This window comes from Fringilla coelebs (assembly GCF_963513975.1).
Source record: "Fringilla coelebs genome assembly, chromosome: 19".
Classification (NCBI taxonomy): domain Eukaryota; kingdom Metazoa; phylum Chordata; class Aves; order Passeriformes; family Fringillidae; genus Fringilla; species Fringilla coelebs.
The window spans coordinates 13,293,460-13,311,752 of record NC_140045.1 but is presented as its reverse complement, the minus strand read 5'-3'; the positions used below and the strand labels follow the sequence as shown (position 1 = coordinate 13,311,752).

At 50.5% G+C, this 18,293-nt stretch overlaps 1 protein-coding gene across 1 annotated transcript in view; it reads left to right on the top strand.

The window, feature by feature from the left end:
• Positions 1-18,293, top strand: part of SHISA6 (shisa family member 6) — a gene marked incomplete at both ends in the record, with an annotated part of 147,083 nt that overhangs the window by 23,868 nt on the left and 104,922 nt on the right. The window contains one exon of the mRNA XM_084218451.1: positions 7,739-7,834. Coding sequence (XP_084074577.1) covers positions 7,739-7,834 — 96 coding nt within the window. The remainder of the gene's footprint in view (positions 1-7,738; positions 7,835-18,293) is intronic.

The window sequence follows — 18,293 nt, the reverse complement described above, 5'->3', positions numbered from 1 at the left end:
TTTATTTACTCACAATTATAAACAGAGCACCTCATAAATATTCATGAGGAGGCTCCCAAGGCCCAGCTGAGAAAATCAGTGTTATCACCATTTCCCAGTTCTCAGGCTGAGGCACAGGCAGAGACTGCTGGAATTGGGCACTTTTACACAATTCCTCTCAAACTTTGGCTCAAGATCCCCCAATTCCTGAATCCCCCTCACGTTCAGCAGGGAATTGTGCAGTTTTACAGAATTCCTGTAAGGTTTAGCCCAAGATCTCCCAATTCCTGAATCCCCCCACGTTTAGCAAGGAAATTTTGTGCAGTTTTACAGAATTCCTGTGAAGTTTGCCCTAAGATCTCCCAGTTCCTGGATCCCACTCATGTTTAGCAGGGAATTGTGCAGTTTTACAGAATTCCTGTGAGGTTTGCCCTAAGATCTCCCAATCCTGGATCCCACTCATGTTTAACAGGGAATTGTGCAGTTTTACAGAATTCCTGTAAGGTTTAGCCCAAGATCTCCCAGTTCCTGGATCCCCCCCATGTTTAGCAGGGAATTGTGCAGTTTTACAGAATCCCTGTAAGGTTTATCCCAAGATCTCCCAGTTCCTGAATCCCCCTCATGTTTAGCAGGGAACTGTGCAGTTTTACAGAATTCCTGTAAGGTTTAGCCCAAGATCTCCCAATTCCTGAATCCCCCTCACGTTCAGCAGGGAATTGTGCAGCTTTACAGAATTCCTGTAAGATCTAGCCCAAGATCTCCCAGTTCATGAATTCCCCTCACGTTCAGCAGGGAATTCTGCAGTTTTACAGAATCCCTGTAAGGTCTAGCCCAAGATCCCCCAATTCCTGAGCCCCCCTCAGGTTTGGCAGCCTGGGTGGCTCAGCTGTCCCCCTGAGCTGGGATTTGTGGTGCCAGGCTCTGGGTCAGGCTGGTCCTGGCAGAGATCAGGGCCAATCCCCCGGGCTGGGGTGGGGGATGCTCCCCTTGCAGCCGGGGCACTGGGGAGCATCCAGAGCTGCCACGCAGGGCCAGGGGGGATGTGCAGACCTGATTTCCCTGGAATGGCACCTGAGGCAGGTCTGGAAGCTTTAGCTGTGCACAGCTGGCCCTCCAAGGGCTCTCTGATATCAGGAATGTTCATCTCCAGCAGGGACAGTCCCTCCTCAGTGTTCTCCCTGCCCCTGGGAGCAGCGGGCTCTGCCTCCCTTCTGCCGGTACCCTTGAAGCCTGGGGGTGTGATCAGCCCTCCCCGTGCCCCTAATCACTTTCCTTAGCCTATATAATGAAATTCCATCAGGTGTTGCAGCTAATTTTTGAGGAGCTCCAAAGAACAAAAGCCGGTTCGGTCGCAGGCAAACAGAACAGATTAATTAGGAGGGGAATATTAGGCCCTCTGTAAATGAGATTCCAGCAGGATCCAGCACAGCTTGGCTGGGCTCCCCAGCCCCTGAGCTCAGTTCCAGGGGTGCAAAGTGCTCAGGGAGGGGATGGGGCTTGGAGCAGCCCCTGCTGAAGCCCCTCCTGGGATCCATCCCAAAGCAGGGCACGGTGAGCTGCTGCTGGACAGAATATAGGGGGGACAGAATATAGGAAAAATATAGTGTAGAAAGTAATCTTAGCCCTGAGGAGGCACAGCTGGGCCAATAATCAAAGATTGGGAGCAGGCCTGACTTTGACAGGCCAGAGCTGTGAGCAAGGAGAAGAAGAGTGCCATAAAAGAGTGGGGTGGGTGATGGAGAAGGGGACTGGGGTCAGTGCCATAAAAGAGTGGGGTGGTGTTAGAGGAAGGAACTGGAGTCAGGGGGCTGTTTTGTGAAGAAAAAAGAGTCAGTGCTCTGAGGTGCTGCCCACCAGAAACACCGAGGAGGTGTGAAACCTTTGTGATGAGGAGGCAACCCCAAAAGGATCACTGAAGCTCTGTTATGTGTAAAACAGCACCAAAAGGATCACTGCAGCTCTGTTAGGTGGGGAACAGCCCCAAAAGGATCAGACCAGCTCTGTTGTGTGTAAAACAGCCCCAAAAGGATCACTGCAGCTCTGTTACATGGGGAACAACCCCAAAAGAATCACTCCCAGCCCCAAAAGGATCACTCCAGCTCTGTTACATGGGGAACAGCCCCAAAAGGATCAGACCAGCTCTGTTGTGTGTAAAACAGCCCCAAAAGGATCACTGCAGCTCTGTTACATGGGGAACAGCCCCAAAAGGATCAGACCAGCTCTGTTGTGTGTAAAACAGCCCCAAAAGGATCACTCCCAGCCCCAAAAGGATCAGACCAGCTCTGTTGTATGTAAAACAGCCCCAAAAGGATCACTCCAGCTCTGTTACATGGGGAACAGCCCCAAAAGGATCAGACCAGCTCTGTTGTATGTAAAACAGCCCCAAAAGGATCACTGCAGCTCTGTTAGGTGTAAAACAGCCCCAAAAGGATCACTGCAGCTCTGTTAGGTGGGGAACAGCCCCAAAAGGATCACTCCAGCTCTGTTGTGTGTAAAACAGCCCCAAAAGGATCACTCCCAGCCCCAAAAGGATCAGACCAGCTCTATTATGTGTAAAACAGCCCCAAAAAGATCAGACCAGCTCTGTTATGTGTAAAACAGCCCCAAAAGGATCACTGCAGCTCTGTTAGGTGGGGAACAGCCCCAAAAGGATCACTGCAGCTCTGTTACATGGGGAACGGCCCCAAAAGGATCACTGCAGCCCTGTTATGTGGGGAACAGCCCCAAAGAATCACTCCAGCAGAAATGAGCAGCCCCAGAAGCAGGGAGGCAGTGGATCCTCCAAAACTGAAAGGTTTTTTTTCCTTTTCCTGCAGAGATCTGTCTGACAATGTGCTGAGGATGTGAGAGCTCCTCCCTGGGCGCAGGGCTCTTGTCCCCAGGGCACTTTGTGGCCAGGCTGAGGTCAGATCTCTCTTTTGCATCTTGCAGAAGTCTGTCCACGCCAGTCCCTGTCTGCCCTTCTCGGGGTGATGTAATCTGGGCTCAGTAATAACATTTCCAAGAGGTGGAGAGCAGCATTTTAGTTCAGCTCTAATAATTCTGTTAAAGCAGAGCTGGGGTTGTAATTGCAGTTTGTGGCCGAGGTTGTTCCATATGTGAGTTCTGTAGGACGCCTTTGTAATGAAATGTTCCCTCTGAGCTCCGTGCCCTGAAGAATTTGCCTTTTTTTTTTGTGTGGCAGGCAGAGCACTCTGCTCTCTTGTGACCAGGGGAGAGGGGGGAAAGAAGTGTGTTGTAACAAATGAGCCAGGACTCCATTTTTCCTCATGCAGGAAAAGCCAAATTTTATTGTGAAAATCATCTTTTATAGGATTATTGTTATTATCATCATTGTTATTATTATTATTATTGTGTCAGATCTTACAGCTTGGCAATACATTCCCACTCAGTTCATTGATCAGTACGTGGTATTTTGCATATCTAGCAAACTTCTGTGGTTTTAGTCAGTTTACACATTTTTTTTTTTACTAATTCTCACGGGACAGATCTTATTGTTTATCCAGGTGCACTTGTTTCTCACCCTAGGAATAGATTGTTGTGTCAATGAACTTTATTTCTCAAGCTGCAAACCGCCCTTAGGAGAAGTGACAGGCTGGGTATTATTTTAACAGAGCAGGCCTGATTTCATGAGACCTTTCTTTTATAATTTCCCTACCTAACAGGAGTGAAATTCCGCCCTGTTTCAGTCTCTGCTGGGGATTTGGAGCTGTGTTGATTTTCCAGGGATGGAGGGAGGTGTCCCTGCCATGGCAGGGGTGACACTGGATGGGTTCAAGCTCCCTCCCAGCCCAAACCATTCTGTGATTCTACAAAAAATCCCCAAAAATCTGAATTAAAATGAGAACCACCCCATCCATGCTGGTTTTTCAAGGCGTTTTTCAGGGCAGGGCAGCACCGAGGTTCAGCCTGGTCTGGGGGAACACCTGGGATGGGTTCCAGGAGCTCCATCCCAGCCCGGGGCACAGGCAGCTCCAGCAGCTCCTGGCTGAGCCCCCTGGCAGCTCTGCAAGGACCCCCAGCACCTCGGGGACAGCACAGAGGGAGGCAGGAAGGAGGAGAAGGTGGAGAAGGAAAGGGGGAATTTCCCTGTCTGTGCTCCCACACCTGCATTTGGGATTGCCCCAAGGGACCCCTCACTTCCAGTGGGAAACACCCTGCTGAGGATGGGATTGGGGCACATAAATGGAATAACAACACCTGGATTGGGCCCCCCCAGCTGCCCCTCTGAAAGGAAAAATCCCTCCCAGAATTCTCCCAGAAAGGCCGAAAGAAATGATCACAAGCGAGCAGGAATTAAAAAAAAAACAAAAATCCCAAAACCAAATCAAAAAGCAAACATAGCATCCTGTAATACACCCATGGAAAGGGAAAATCATGCTGCTTGAAGTCTGCAAATCTGAGCTTCTCCTGGGAAAATGTAACTCCTGTTCAAATGCTAATGGCTCGTTATCACAGGGATGTTTTAATTGAACTACAATGTTCCATAAGCAGGGGCAGAGCAGGGTTCAGAGAGCAAATGGCTGATGAAGGATCCTCAATCTGCCAGTAAATGTTTGCTTTTTTATAAACTCCCCCTTCTTGATCTGTCTTAAGCAGCTCCTCCGAAGGGAATTGCAAGAGGCAGCTGATTTCAGCTGGAGGTAGCAGCAATATTTGTGTGGCTCTTTCATCCTGGTTTAAACCAGGGAATTTATGGCACAGAAATTCCTGGGACAGGAGCAAAAACTGGCTCGCAGGACAGCAGAGGTGCAGCACATTTTAGAGGAGTGGTGGAGAAAAGGAAATCCAGCTGGGCACTGCAGCCCCAGAGCAGCTCTGGAGGCTCCTCAGGACCGGCACAGAGAATTCCAGAGCTGTGCCTCCCCTCCAGGAACCCAGGAGCAGAGCTTGCAGGAGGGAGCGGGGAGAGAAGGGACAGAGCCCACCACGCTTGCCATGGAAGCAGCAAATCCTTCTTTCTTTTTTCTGGGAGCTCTCCTCAGGGAATTTCTGGGGGATGCCTCCACACTGGCAGGTTTTTTGCCACCACCTCACATTGCCACGGCTGTGAGAAGAGACCTGGAGCCTGCTCAGACCCCCTGGGGGAGAACAGAGGGGCTCAGGTGAGAGCCCACCTGCAGAAACCACACCTGTAGAAACCTCACCTGCACAGACCTCACCTGCACAGACCCCACCTGCACAGACCTCACCTGCACAGACCTCACCTGCACAGACCCCACCTGCACAGACCCCACCTGCACAGACCTCACCTGCACAGACCTCACCTGCACAGACCTCACCTGCAGAGCCCCCACCTGCACAGACCCCACCTGCACAGAGCCCACCTGCAGAGCTGCCCCAGCACAGGCAGGGGCTGGAGCTGCTGCAGAGAGCCCAGGGAGGCTCCAGGATGGTGCCAGGGATGGAGCAGCTCTGCTGGCAGGAGGGGCTGGCACAGCTGGCATTGCTCACCTGGGCAGGAGGAGCTTTGGGCTGAGCTCAGGGTGATCTTTCAGGACCTGAAAGGATCTGCAGGAAATGTGGAGAGAGAGAATTGCCAAGGGCTGGGGACAGGGCACAGGAATGGCTTCAGACTGACCCAGGGCAGGGCTGGATGGGGCACTGGGAATTGGGAATTGTTCCTGGCAGGGTGGGCAGGGCCTGGCACAGGGTGCCCAGAGCAGGTGGGGCTGCCCCTGGATCCCTGGCAGTGCCCAAGGCCAGGCTGGACACTGGGGCTGGAGCACCTGGGACAGGGGAAGGTGTCCCTGGGACACTGGGAGGTGTCCCTGCCATGGCACAGATGGCACTGGATGGGCTTTGATCCCTTCCAGCCCAGCCCTTCCTGGGATTCTGTGACTTTTGGGGACCTTGGGGGGCAGGTGGGTGCTGCCCTTGGGCTGTTCTAGCCCCTCTGTGGGGGCTCTGGGGACACTGAGTGGCTGCAAGGGAGACAGGGAAGGTTCCAGAGCCTCTCTCATTCCCAAGGTGTTGCCAGAGAGCCTGGAATGGGGTGGGAACAAACAGCTTTTGGGGTTTTTTGCTTTTGCAAAGCAGAGAGGGGCTGTGGAACAGCGTGGGCCAGGCAGGACCGGGCTCCAGCTGCTCCACCTGGGTGCCCTCCTGGTCCTGCCCACCCTGCTCTGCCCCAGCCCAGCACCTTCTGCCACCACAGCTCGGGCAGGAAATCAGGGAAAATGGAATTTCCCTGGGCTTCAGCTGCATCCCTACAGCCCCCAGGCCGCCCCCCTTCCCTCCCCCTGCACCTCTCTTATCTCTGCCTCTTCCTGAAATAATAGGAACAGCAAAATTAACAACATGAAAAAGGGAGGAGATGATAAAAAGTATCTGAAGAATCATCTGTGTCCTCATTTCAGAGCTTTGCATGGTAACAGGCAGGCAGGGTGTGCGTTTCTTTTTTCCTTTATTAATGTATTAAAATATTAAAGAGCTGGGTGTCTCGTGAACCTGCAGCGCTGTCAGGGGTGGCAGAGCTCTGAGGAGTCTTGGAGGAGGCACTTGAGGAGCTGTCCCAAAACCCGAGTGTGCTGTGCTGCTGGGACGGGGACCAGCCTGGGCAGGGGGACACTGGGGACAGAGCCAGGGGGACACTGGCACCTGGGGACAGAGCCCTGGCACAGGGGGACACTGGCACCTGGGGACAGACCCTGACACAGGGGGACCCTGGCACCTGGGGACAGAGCCCTGGCACAGGGGGACACTGGCCAATGTCCTGCAGGTTGGGCTCTGGGTTTGGCACTTTGGGGATTCCCCTCTCAGCCTCTGCTCGCTCCTGGGCCATTTCCAGCACGTGCAGTTGTTGTTCTTCAAAAGTCTCTGCCAGGGGATAATTCAGGCTTTGATGCTCTACAGGTGTCGTTTTCTGGGACATTCCCAGGGTGCCTTTAATTGTGCAAAGTGTGTGAGGGTGACAGAAGGGCTCTAGAGCACATATAGAAATAATTTGTTTAAAATTTAAAATTAAATGTAAATCTAAATATAAATATAGAAATCTACCTTATAGAACTATATATGAAAAAATAAATCCATATAATTATCATATTAATGCAATTCCATTATTAGTATTGCAATTATCCTATTAATAGCATTATATTATTATATATTATATACATGAATTATATAGAAAGAAATAGATATACAGATATAAAAATATATGGACATATGAAAATATATATGGAAATGTATAAATATACTATATTATCTATTATCTATTATCTATTATCTATTATCTATTATCTATTATCTATTATCTATTATCTATTATCTATTATATTATATATGAAATGTTATATAGTATATAGTATACAGTATATGTTATTATATATTATATATTATATATTATATATTATATATTATATATTATATATTATATATTATATATTATATATTATATATTTTGTGTTATATATGATACATTATATATTATATAATATATAATAAGTAATAAATATTATATTATATTATATTATATTATATTATATTATATTATATTATATTATATTATATTATATTATATTATATTATATTATATTATATTATATTATATTATATGTATTGTATTATATTATATTATATTATATGTATTGTATTATATATATTATATAGAAATAGAAATAAATAAAAGCATGTATGTGTAAATATATAAGTATATATACCTATATATCAGTCTATACATAAGTGTATATAAAATATATAAAAATATAAATCTGTGTATATGCAGGGGACAGAGTGGCTGAAGGTTTCCTTTTCCCCGCAGGTCACTACGGGAAGGATATTTATCGCAGTGGAGGGCCAGATCTCCACAATTTCATCTCCTCCGGGTTTGTCACGTTAGGAAGAGGACACACGAAGGGTACAGTGGAAACCATTTTTTGCTAAATCAATGCCGTGAAACGCTCGTTCGCGGTCCGACGCTCGGAGCTGGGCGCCCGCGGCCGGAGCGGGGCAGGCTCGGGCTGGGCTGGGCAGGACCCGCGGGTCCTGGCAGGGCGGTACAGGCTCCCCGGGCTGGGCAGCGGCTCCCACAGCTCTGGGGGCTCCGGCTGCTCCCACGGGCAGGGCGGTGACCCTGCCAGACCGTGGGGCTGGAGCTCCTGTCTCTGACTCCTGGGCTTTTCTTTTAGCTATTGACTTATTTAGGTGGTGGGGTGGGAGGGGGGTTATGACGAATATTTTATAAAATTATTTCTTTTTAGCTCCTCTATTTCCTGTGTTCCTATAACCTGTGATATAATGTACAAACAGGGACCCACCAAAGTCTCCGTGTGTGCCGTGTGTATGTTCTGTGTACATGTACTGTATATAAATATCTGTGGAGACACAGCTTGAACACAAATCCCCGAGCAGCCGGGGGTCCTGGTGCCACCAGCGCCGTGTCCTGGTGCCACCACAGCCCCAGGCAGTGTCCCCTGACCACGCTTTTGGTGAGCGTTCCTGGCGCACAGTGAGACGTGCTCGGCGTGTCCCCCTGTCCCCAGCGCCGGCGGCGGCCTGGCTGTGACACCGGGGGTGCATGTGCCATTCCTGTCCCCTCCCGTGTCCCCAAGACTGCTGTACCCCCGCAGACACGCTGTATGTCCGTGGAGATCCCTCTCACCAATGTACTGTACGTGGAGCTGTGTCCTCGTGCTCGCCTGCTCGGACGCTCCTGTGTTGTTTCTGTGGATGACCGTGACTCACAAATGATTAAAAGACCTGGATATTTTTATTTTTTTTAATTTTTTTTTTTAAAGTACATTTCCTGCACTTTTTCCAGTTCTCCACGAGTGTCATCCAAAGTAGTGTTGGTCCTGTAGAACTGTCAGAGAAGAAACAAATATATGTATATTGTCTGTGTATGTCTGTGTGTGCTTAAATAAAGTTTACTGAGGCTGAGGCAGCACCCGTGGGACTTGTAATCCAATACCCTGCAATCCCAGATATGTGATCCAATACCCTGCAATCCCAGATTTGTGATCCAATACTCTGTAATCCAATACCCTGCAATCCCAGATATGTGATCCAATACCCTGCAATCCCAGATATGTGATCCAATACCCTGCAATCCCAGATTTGTGATCCAATACCCTGCAATCCCATATATGTGATCCAATACCCTGTAATCCAATACCCTGCAATCCCAGATATGTGATCCAATACCCTGCAGTCCCAGACTTGTGATCCAAAACCCTGCAATCCCAGATGTGTTACCTAGTCCCTGCAGTCCCAGATTTGTAATCCAATCTCTGCAATCCCAGATTTGTTCTCCCATCCCTACAATCCCACATTTATAATCCCATCCCTGCAATCCCAGATGTGTTACCTAGTCCCTGTAGTCCCAGATTTGTAATCCAATCCATGCAATCCCAGATTTGTTACCCAATCTCTGCCATCCCACATTTATAATCTCATCCCTGCAATCTCAGATTTGCTCTCCCATCCCTGCAGTCCCAGATTTGTTCTCCCATCCCTGCAATCCCAGATTTATAATCCCATTCCTGCAGTCCCAGATTTGTTACCCAGTCCCTGCAGTCCCAGATTTGCTCTCCCATCCCTGCAATCCCAGATTTATAATCCCATCCCTGCCATCCCAGATTTGTTACCCAGTCCCTGCAGTCCCAGTCCAGCTCTGCACCGAGGGAAGGGAAGCAGGGGATCCTCAGGTGTGCTGGAGCTGCCCTGGTTCCAGGGAGGACTCAAGGGTGACATTTCACACAAGGTGTCCCCATCCCAAGGGAGTTTCATGCTCATGTCCTGCCACACCAGGGGCGTTTTTAGGGTCAGGCAGCAAAGGTGCCCCAGGAGTGGGGTGTCCTGGTAGGCTCCACCAAGCCCTGGAGGTGCCTGGGCAGGGCTGTAAACCCAGCCCTCTGTCTCAGGCAGGTGAGGTATCCTCACCCCACACCCCTCCCAGCAGTTTGCTGGACAAAAAGGCTGCTCCCAGTTCCTTCCCAGGTGAGAACAAAACCTCCTCTCCTGCTTTAGCTGCAAAGGCTCTGCTCTCCTGTAGGTGGGCAGGGGTTTCCACACCTTTTCCAGAGCACATTCCCAGTCCCTGGCGAGGGGGGACAGTGGGCACTGGGAATGCAGGCTGTTCATGCACCACAGCCCTCAGACAGGAGGGGGGTTCCAAACAGAACAAAAGGCTTTGTTCTCTCAAGAACTCAATATTGGGCTGTTTCTAGACATCAGAGTGGACTGGCCAGAGAATTTACCTTTCAGCTGCCTGTAAATCCACCTGGGTTTTGAACAGGGCTGTGATGTTCATTTCCAGTTTCTTAATGGCAAATTCCCCCGTGCTGGGTGGTGAGAGTGAGGAACACCTCACACCTGCTGCAGGACCTGCTTGTGCTCGTGTGTGGCTTTGTCTTTGTCTGTGACACGACCTGATTGTCTGTCTGTGCTGTGACAGGGGCACGTGGGCTGTCACAAAGGACCGGGGGGTTCTGTCATTGGGGTTGTGCCTGAAATGCTTGGATTTGGGGAATATTGTGTGACAGATTTCCTGAGTCCACCTTGAAGTCACCACCCAATACCTGTAAGAGAGCTTCAGCCAGGGCTTTAGATGAGTGGGTTCTGTGCTCTTCTGTCCTATTCCTATTTACATGAGTGGGTTCTGTCCTCTTTTCTCCTATTCCTGTTTAGATGAGCAGGTTCTGTGCTCTTTTCTCCTATTCCTATTGAGATGAGCAGGTTCTGTGCACTTTTCTCCTATTACTATTTACATGAGCAGGTTCTGTGCACTTTTCTCCTATTACTATTTACATGAGCAGGTTCTGCGCTCTTTTCTCCTGTTCCTATTTACATGAGCAGGTTCTGTGCTCTTTTCTCCTATTCCTGTTTAGATGAGCAGGTTCTGTGCTCTTTTCTCCTATTCCTGTTTATCTGAGCAGGTTCTGTGCTCTTTTCTCCTATTCCTGTTTATCTGAGCAGGTTCTGTGCTCTTTTCCCCTATTCCTATTTAGCTGAGCAGGTTCTGTGCACTTTTCCCCTATTCCTATTTAGATGAGCAGGTTCTGTCCTGTTTTCTCCTATTCCTATTTACATGAGCAGGTTCTGTGCTATTTTCTCCTATTCCTGTTTAGATGAGCAGGTTCTGTGCTCTTTTCTCCTATTCCTGTTTATCTGAGCAGGTTTTGTGCACTTTTCCCCTACTCCCCCTGAGATGAGCAGGTTCTGTCCTTTCCCAGTCCCAGCCCTTGTGCTGCCCCCTCCTCTTCAGCCATCCCACCTCACCCTGCCCCGCGCAGAGGGTGCTGCCTGCACTACACAAAGCCAGAGAAGTTTCTCTCAATATTTCCCTGCCCTGGGAGACACATTTTCGGTGTTTTCTCAACTCTGCTGTGGCAGAACTCCAAGTGCTGAGTAATATTTAAGAGCTCATCTATTTTGGGTGGGAGACAAAGGCGTGAGCCGTGCCAGGGCACCATGGATACCAAACCAGCAGCTCCACGTGGCTGCCGTGCCCAGGCTGGGCATTTTTGGCTCTTCCATGGCATTCCCCTGGGCTGTGCATCCCTGCCTGCCACCTGAGGGCTCTGAGGCCATTCCAGTGCCTGCTCCCCAAACCTTGGGCAGCTCCTCTGCTGTCAGGGTGGTCCAGGAGGGAATCCTGGCCCTTGAGGCTGGGGTGAGGCACGAGGCAGGGCTGATCTCACCCCAGGTTAGGTAGGAGGAGGTTGGATGGGTGGTTTGGAGGTAGCAGCTTTTATTTCTGTGTGGAATGAAGCACCAGCAGCTCTGAGGAGTTCACTGGGAGGGCACAGGGCACCTGAGCCCCCCGAGAGGGAGGAGGGATCCCACACTCCTGCGTGGGAGCAGCTCCTGCTGCTCTGCTGCCGTGGGAGGGTTCAGTGCTCTGGGGACACACGTGGGAGACAGGAGCCAGCTCACCCCTCTGGGGTTTAAATCCCAGCTCCCTCAGCCTGTTCTGAGCATCCTGGCACTGCCTGTGCCCCACCCTGGCCTGGGCTGTGCCCTCAGGGCTCCCCAGAGCTGCGGCACCCTCCCAGCCTGGAGGGGATTTACAGCCACAGATTTGGGGTAAACACCCTGGGGAGGGTTTACCATCCCCTACCCCACATCATATTGCTGGGTTTTGGGGTAAAAACGTGATTTTTATTTTGGTTTTGGTTGTTTTTTTAGTCCCAGTCTCAGACCTTGCAATAGTTTCCCAGTGGGATGGAGCCCCTGGGTTTCAGCAGCCTGGGCCAGCAGCTCTGGAGATTTGATGATAACTCAGCTGGAAACCTCTGGTCAGCACTCAACAGCTCCTTTGTATTCCTGGTTGCTCTGCAAGAGTGTGGAGAACAGGGAGGTGGTGAGGGTGCAGAAAGTGAGGATGCTGGGTGTTCCCCCGAGCCTGGCACTGCCCAGCCTCCTCTCCTGATGGCTGCAGCAAATGCAGATGAGGAGCAGGTTGTTCCCCCTGGGAAGTTTTGATCTCCCATCCATGGTGTTCCCTCACTGCCCACCCTTGGCTGTTTTCCTGCAGGCTGAGCTGGCTCTGACAGGTTCTGGATTTCAGTACAGATCTGGATGCAAACCAACCTCGGTGCAGACACCTCAGCTGATGGAGGAGGTGGGGCTGCTGCAGGCTGGGACACTGGGGTGGCCCCTCTGCCCTTGCTGCCTCGGGGCACCCCAAACTGAGCCCCTTTACAGCCATCACCTCAGGGCTTGGGGGTTGCTGCTCCATTGGCTGGAAATACGATTCAGAGATGAGTGGGAGAGAAGAGGTTTATTAATTTGCTCCTCATTAGCAGTTTGAGAGTTCTGATTCCTCCCTCCAACACTGCCCTGGCTCCCTGCTGCCACGGCTGGCTCCCCATTGCTCGCCTTGCAGCCCTGTGCTCCGGCTCCTTTCCCAAAGTGCTGCTTTGAACCCTTAATTTGTTATTTTGGGGTCTTATATTACACCTGTCACAACTTCCTCGGCCCAGCACAGCCACAAAACACGCAGTGAATCAGCTCCAGGCTGGGATTTACTGCCTGCCCCCATCATTAGTAACCCACACTGGCAGCAGACTCATTATTACAGGCGAAGGCAGGACTTGCAGGATCATTTTTTTCACACCTGCACCCGTAACTCGCCGTGAATAGGTTTGCAAAAACGGAGGGTTAGGTGTGCTGGGTCCTTAAACACCTGTTAGAAACCCCATCACTGGAGAGCCGTGGAGCCTGGCCCCGCTGCATGCCAATGAATCACTTTCTGTTTATCCTGGAGCATTCCGGATGATTTCCGCGCTGCCTCGGCTCGGATCACCCACATCCTGACTCCAGATGAATCCCAAGCCCTGCACATTCCCACACCTAATTGTATTGCCGGGGAAATGGGATCATTGGGATGTGGAGGGGGGCCCTGGGGCCGTGCAGGAACATTCCATGACGCAAGAGGACCTTTCAAGCCTCTCTGAATTATTTAACCTCCCTCAGACACGGCCCGGCCATTTCTCAGCAGAGTCTGGACAGCTCTGGTTTTTATAGCCCTGGGAGCAGCCAGGTGGGAGGAGAGGGGCAGGGAAACAGGGCAGTGCTGTGGGAAGGGCTGGGGGGACAGCAGCAAAACCCCCTCAGTCCCCGGTGTCCCCTTCTGCAAGGAGCACTGAGCAGGCAGGGCTGAGGGGCTCCGGTCCTGCTGCCCCAGGAACCTGCCAGGGCCAGGGGGGATGGGGTCTCCCAGCCTGGTGGGACCTGAAACTCAGCAAGATCCCAGAACTTTGGGCCAAAGATGAGAATGAAACCCAGGATTTGATCCAAGACCTTGGAAAAGGCTCCCAAACTCAGAGGCGAGAATGGGGATTTGGAGTTTAGGGCAGAGACACGTGGAGCTAAGCAGAGGAAAGTTTAGAGTTTTAAGCAGAGGAAAGTTTAGAGTTTTAAGCAGAGGAAAGTTTAGAGTTTTAGAGTTTGGGATGTAGAAAAAGAAAAGTGGTAACAAGAAGTTTTCGAGCGTACTGCTATAGGTTTGTGTGCCATACCATCATTGGCTGAGAAGGCTTACGCTGTAGCACAAGTCCATAAGACAAAATATTTAAGGATTGGTCAAAAGCAGAAATGTCCTTGTTAGCAGCGTTTTATTGGCCAATAAATATGGCATTCACATTCCCTGGATATGATTCCTTCACCCAGGTTTTTCTCCTGGGAAGCTGAGAAGCCTCAGAGAAAAGGAAAACAATTCTTATCTCATTTGCTTCTCCTGTGCTGTGCTCCTGTGGAATGTGTTTGGAGATTGTTCACCCACAGGTGATTGTTCCATTGCATTCTGCTGGGAGTTGTTTTCACTCTTTGGCCAGTCAGGGCCAAGCTGTGTCAGGGCTCTGGAGAGAGTCACCAGTTTTCATTATTATCTTTTTAGCCTTCTGTGAGTATCCTTGCTGTATTCTTTAGTATAGTTTAGTGTAGCATTCTTTAATATAATATAGTATCATAAAATAATAAATCAGCCTTCTGAGAGCATGGAGTCAGATCCATCATTCTCTCCTCTCGTTGGGGTTACCTGCATTTACAATAAATAAATCCTTAAAAGGTCTTACAGCAAGGGCTCTTGTGACCCTCTGAGCCCTGTGGTGAAGATGTGAGCCAAACTCACCCTTCCTGCCTAGGTAGAAGATAAGAAAAATAAATGGCCCCATCTAAAGGAGCTCAGAGGTCCCATTCAAACTTCATTCCAAATTCCCACACTGCCAGCAAGGAGCTCCCTGGAGCTTCCTGCTCCCTGGAGATGGCCACAGGCTGGGCATGGAGCACCTGGAGATCCAGGAGAGCCCTGCTCCAGAGCCAGCTGCCAGATGGAAAGGCAGCCCTTTGTCTCCTGGGGATCCCATTGCTCACCCAGCCACTGATTCTGGCGTTTTTGACTTGGTCTGATCCAAGGGCCTTCCTGGGATTGTCTCTTCTTTCTCTCCTAGAGGACAGGGGAAGCCAAAATCTCGTGTTTGGGGCAGGGAAGGGCCACCAGGGCCTTTCTGGGTGTGCACAGCCAGGGTTGGCTGGGTGTTTTGTCATCTGGGAGGGCACAGGGCTTCCCTGGCTTTGTGTGTGACAGACCCAGAGCTTGGGGCTTGGCTCCCCCACTGCTGAGGGCCTCCAGTTAATCCCCCAAGCTTTCACTCCACTGATTCCCACCTGCTGAGCACCGTGGACGGGCTTCAATCATCACCTGGAACTCCAGGATGGATCCCTCTCCTTCCTGTGAGCAGGAGCAGGGTGACAGCATGAGTGACAGTGGCTGAGGGGAGAAGAAAGAAGCCCTGCCTGTTCCTGGCTGCCCTTTCACTGGGAGTCTGTCAGCTCCCGGGGATGTTTTGGCAGATACCTTTGAGAGCTGAGCTGAAGGCTGGGGAAGAGCTGGCAGGTACAGCCCAGCTGTCTGTGAAACTGGAGCTGCAGCTGCTTGCCACCAGCCCCTCTTTGAAGAACGTGTTTTCCTCTATTTATGATCAGGAACCGTTGCATAAAGAGCCCTTGTGATTTCTTGCTACGGTGTCGCTGAGGATCTCAGGCTGCTTCTCTCCCCAAACTGGGAATTTACCCTCCTGGAGGGTCACCCTGGAGCTGGATTATGTGCCTTGGCAGGGCTGCATTCGCTCTTAATCCTGCTTGCCAGTTGCAAATAAGAAATTCAAATATTGTGAAAAGAACTGGAGACTCCTGGCAGCGGAGAGGGGACTTTGCAGAGGGATCTGTAATGCTGAAGCATCTGTGAGCTCTCCACAGCAACATGGTCAGAGTTTGGCAGATGGAGAGACTGAGCACTCCCCAAAAATCCCACAAATCTACTGCTCCAGCAAAGCCAGTCTGTTGAGCAGAGTTTATCTGCCAGAGTTCCTGGGGAGGAACTCGTGATCTATTGTGAGTGCAGGTTCAGTGATGAGGGGAGAGAATGATGAACCTGACTCCATGTGCTCAGAAGGCTGATTTATTATTTTATGATACTATATTATATTAAAGAATGCTGTACTAAACTATACTAAAGAACACAGAAAGGATACTCACAGAAGGCTAAAAAGATAATAATGAAAACTCCTGACTCTCTCCAGAGCCCTGACACAGCTTGGCCCTGCCTGGCCAAAGAGTGAAAACAACTCCCAGCAGAATGCAATGGAACAATCACCTGTGGGTGAACAATCTCCAAACACATTCCACAGGAGCACAGCACAGGAGAAGCAAATGAGATAAGAATTGGTTTCCTTTTCTCTGAGGCCTCTCAGCTTCCCAGGAGAACAGCCCTGGGGAAGGAGTTTTTTCAGAGAACGTGAATGCCACAGTCATCAGAGAAGGGGTTTTGGAGCCTCAGGGCTCAGGTTTGCCTTCTCAAGGCATCATCTCGGTGTCCCCGTGGAGCAGAGCTGCCAGAACCTGACCTGGGGCAGGCTGGGGTTGGGTTAAACCTGGGATTTTCTGCCTGGCAGGTGAAAACCAGGAGCAGCTCTCTCCTCCCCTCCATGAGTGGCTGCAGGGCAGGGAGCAGCATTCCAGCCCTGGAAAGGGATCCATGGAGCTGGGAGCCCTTGGCCAGGGACAGATCCTCTGGTGGCACCTCTTCTGCCTCCAGGAGAGCGCTGCCAGCCCGTGAATGAGCCGAGAGCTGGGGCTGCCAGTGACTCCTGTGGTGCCACACAGCCCTGGAGCACAGCCCAGAGCCACAGAGCCGAGCCCAAGCCCATTGCCTGCCAATGCTGGGAGTTTGTGATGGGTTTCAGTGGCACTGCCTGGACCTGCTGCAGAAAATCAACTGGTGTGAGCGATGCAGAGCAGCCCACGGTGCTGCTGCTCCCCTGCCCCTGCTGAAAAGGGGGTCTGCAGTTCCCCCTGAACCTGCAATGGGCTCAAGATGTGTTAGAGCCTCTTCTCTTCTCTTCTCTTCTCTTCTCTTCTCTTCTCTTCTCTTCTCTTCTCTTCTCTTCTCTTCTCTTCTCTTCTCTTCTCTTCTCTTCTCTTCTCTTCTCTTCTCTTCTCTTCTCTTCTCTTCTCTTCTCTTCTCTTCTCTTCTCTTCTCTTCTCTTCTCTTCTCTTCTCTTCTCTTCTCTTCTCTTCTCTTCTCTTCTCTTCTCTTCTCTTCTCTTCTCTTCTCTTCTCTTCTCTTCTCTTCTCTTCTCTTCTCTTCTCTTCTCTTCTCTTCTCTTCTTCCCCAGAAGGAATGCAGCCTGGGAACTGCTCCCTGACTCCAGGATTTGCTGCTGGGAGTTTGTTCAAGCCCTGGGATCAGTGCAGCACCAGGCTGAGCTCAGGGATCACCTTCCAGCTAGGATAAGGAAAATATTTGTGCAGGCAGAGAGCTGCAGATGTGCTGAGGCCAGCTGTGCTTCAAGCCCCATTTCTGAGCAGGGCTGGGCTCTGGGTGAGGCCAGGTGTGTGCTGACAGCTCCTGGATTGCTCTTTGGAAACACAGCCCTTTTTCTTCAGGAACTCCACTGCTACCTCTGCTTGTGCTGCCAGCACAGGGCCCTGTTGTTTCAGACTCAGATAAAGCACCAGGGTTTATTCCAGGACCAGAGGTGGGGTCCCCCGTGGCAGGAAGGAATGAATCTGACTCCATGTTCTTAGAAGGCATATGATATGATATGATATGATATGATATGATATGATATGATATGATATGATATGATATTGATATTATGAAAGGATACTTACAGAAGGCTACAAAGAGTGATGATGAATCTCGTGACTCTCTCCAGAGTCCAACACAGCCTGACCCTAATTGGTCATTAAGTTAAAACAATTCACATGAAACCAATCAAACATGCACATGTTGGACAAACAATCTCCAGACACATTCCAAAGCAGCAAACATAGGAGAAGCAATCAGATAATTATTGTTTTCCTTTTTCTCTGCGGCCTCTCAGCTTCCCAGGAGAAGAATCCTGGGCAAAGAGGGTTTTTCAGAGAATGTGACAGTGACAGTTCAGATCTGCTCAGATAGCAAGAGTGCTCAGTCTATAAAAGGCATCTCCCCATCTCCATCTCAAAGCAGGAAACTAAAAATAGAGCCAGTTCAAAGATAGGTGATGAGAACAACCTGAGGTTTGGGTTAGGGGGTGGGATGGGAATGAGGACTTGGGAGGTGTGAGTGCTGGAGGGAGCTGTGGGTAAAGTTTGTGCCGTGGATTTGGGCCAGGGCAGGCAGCCTGGGGCGTTCTGTCCTCCTGTCTGTGTGGAAGGCAGGGATGGGAAGGGCTGGGCTCAGGAGGAGAGCAGGCAGTGCTGCTGTGCCAGGGCCACCCCTGGCTGTCCCTGCCACAGCCCTCTGTGGGGTCACAGGGTGCAGGACACAGCCCTGGCTTCTGTCCCAGAGCCAGAGGGAAGAGGGGAGTCCTGGCAGTGCTCAGGAG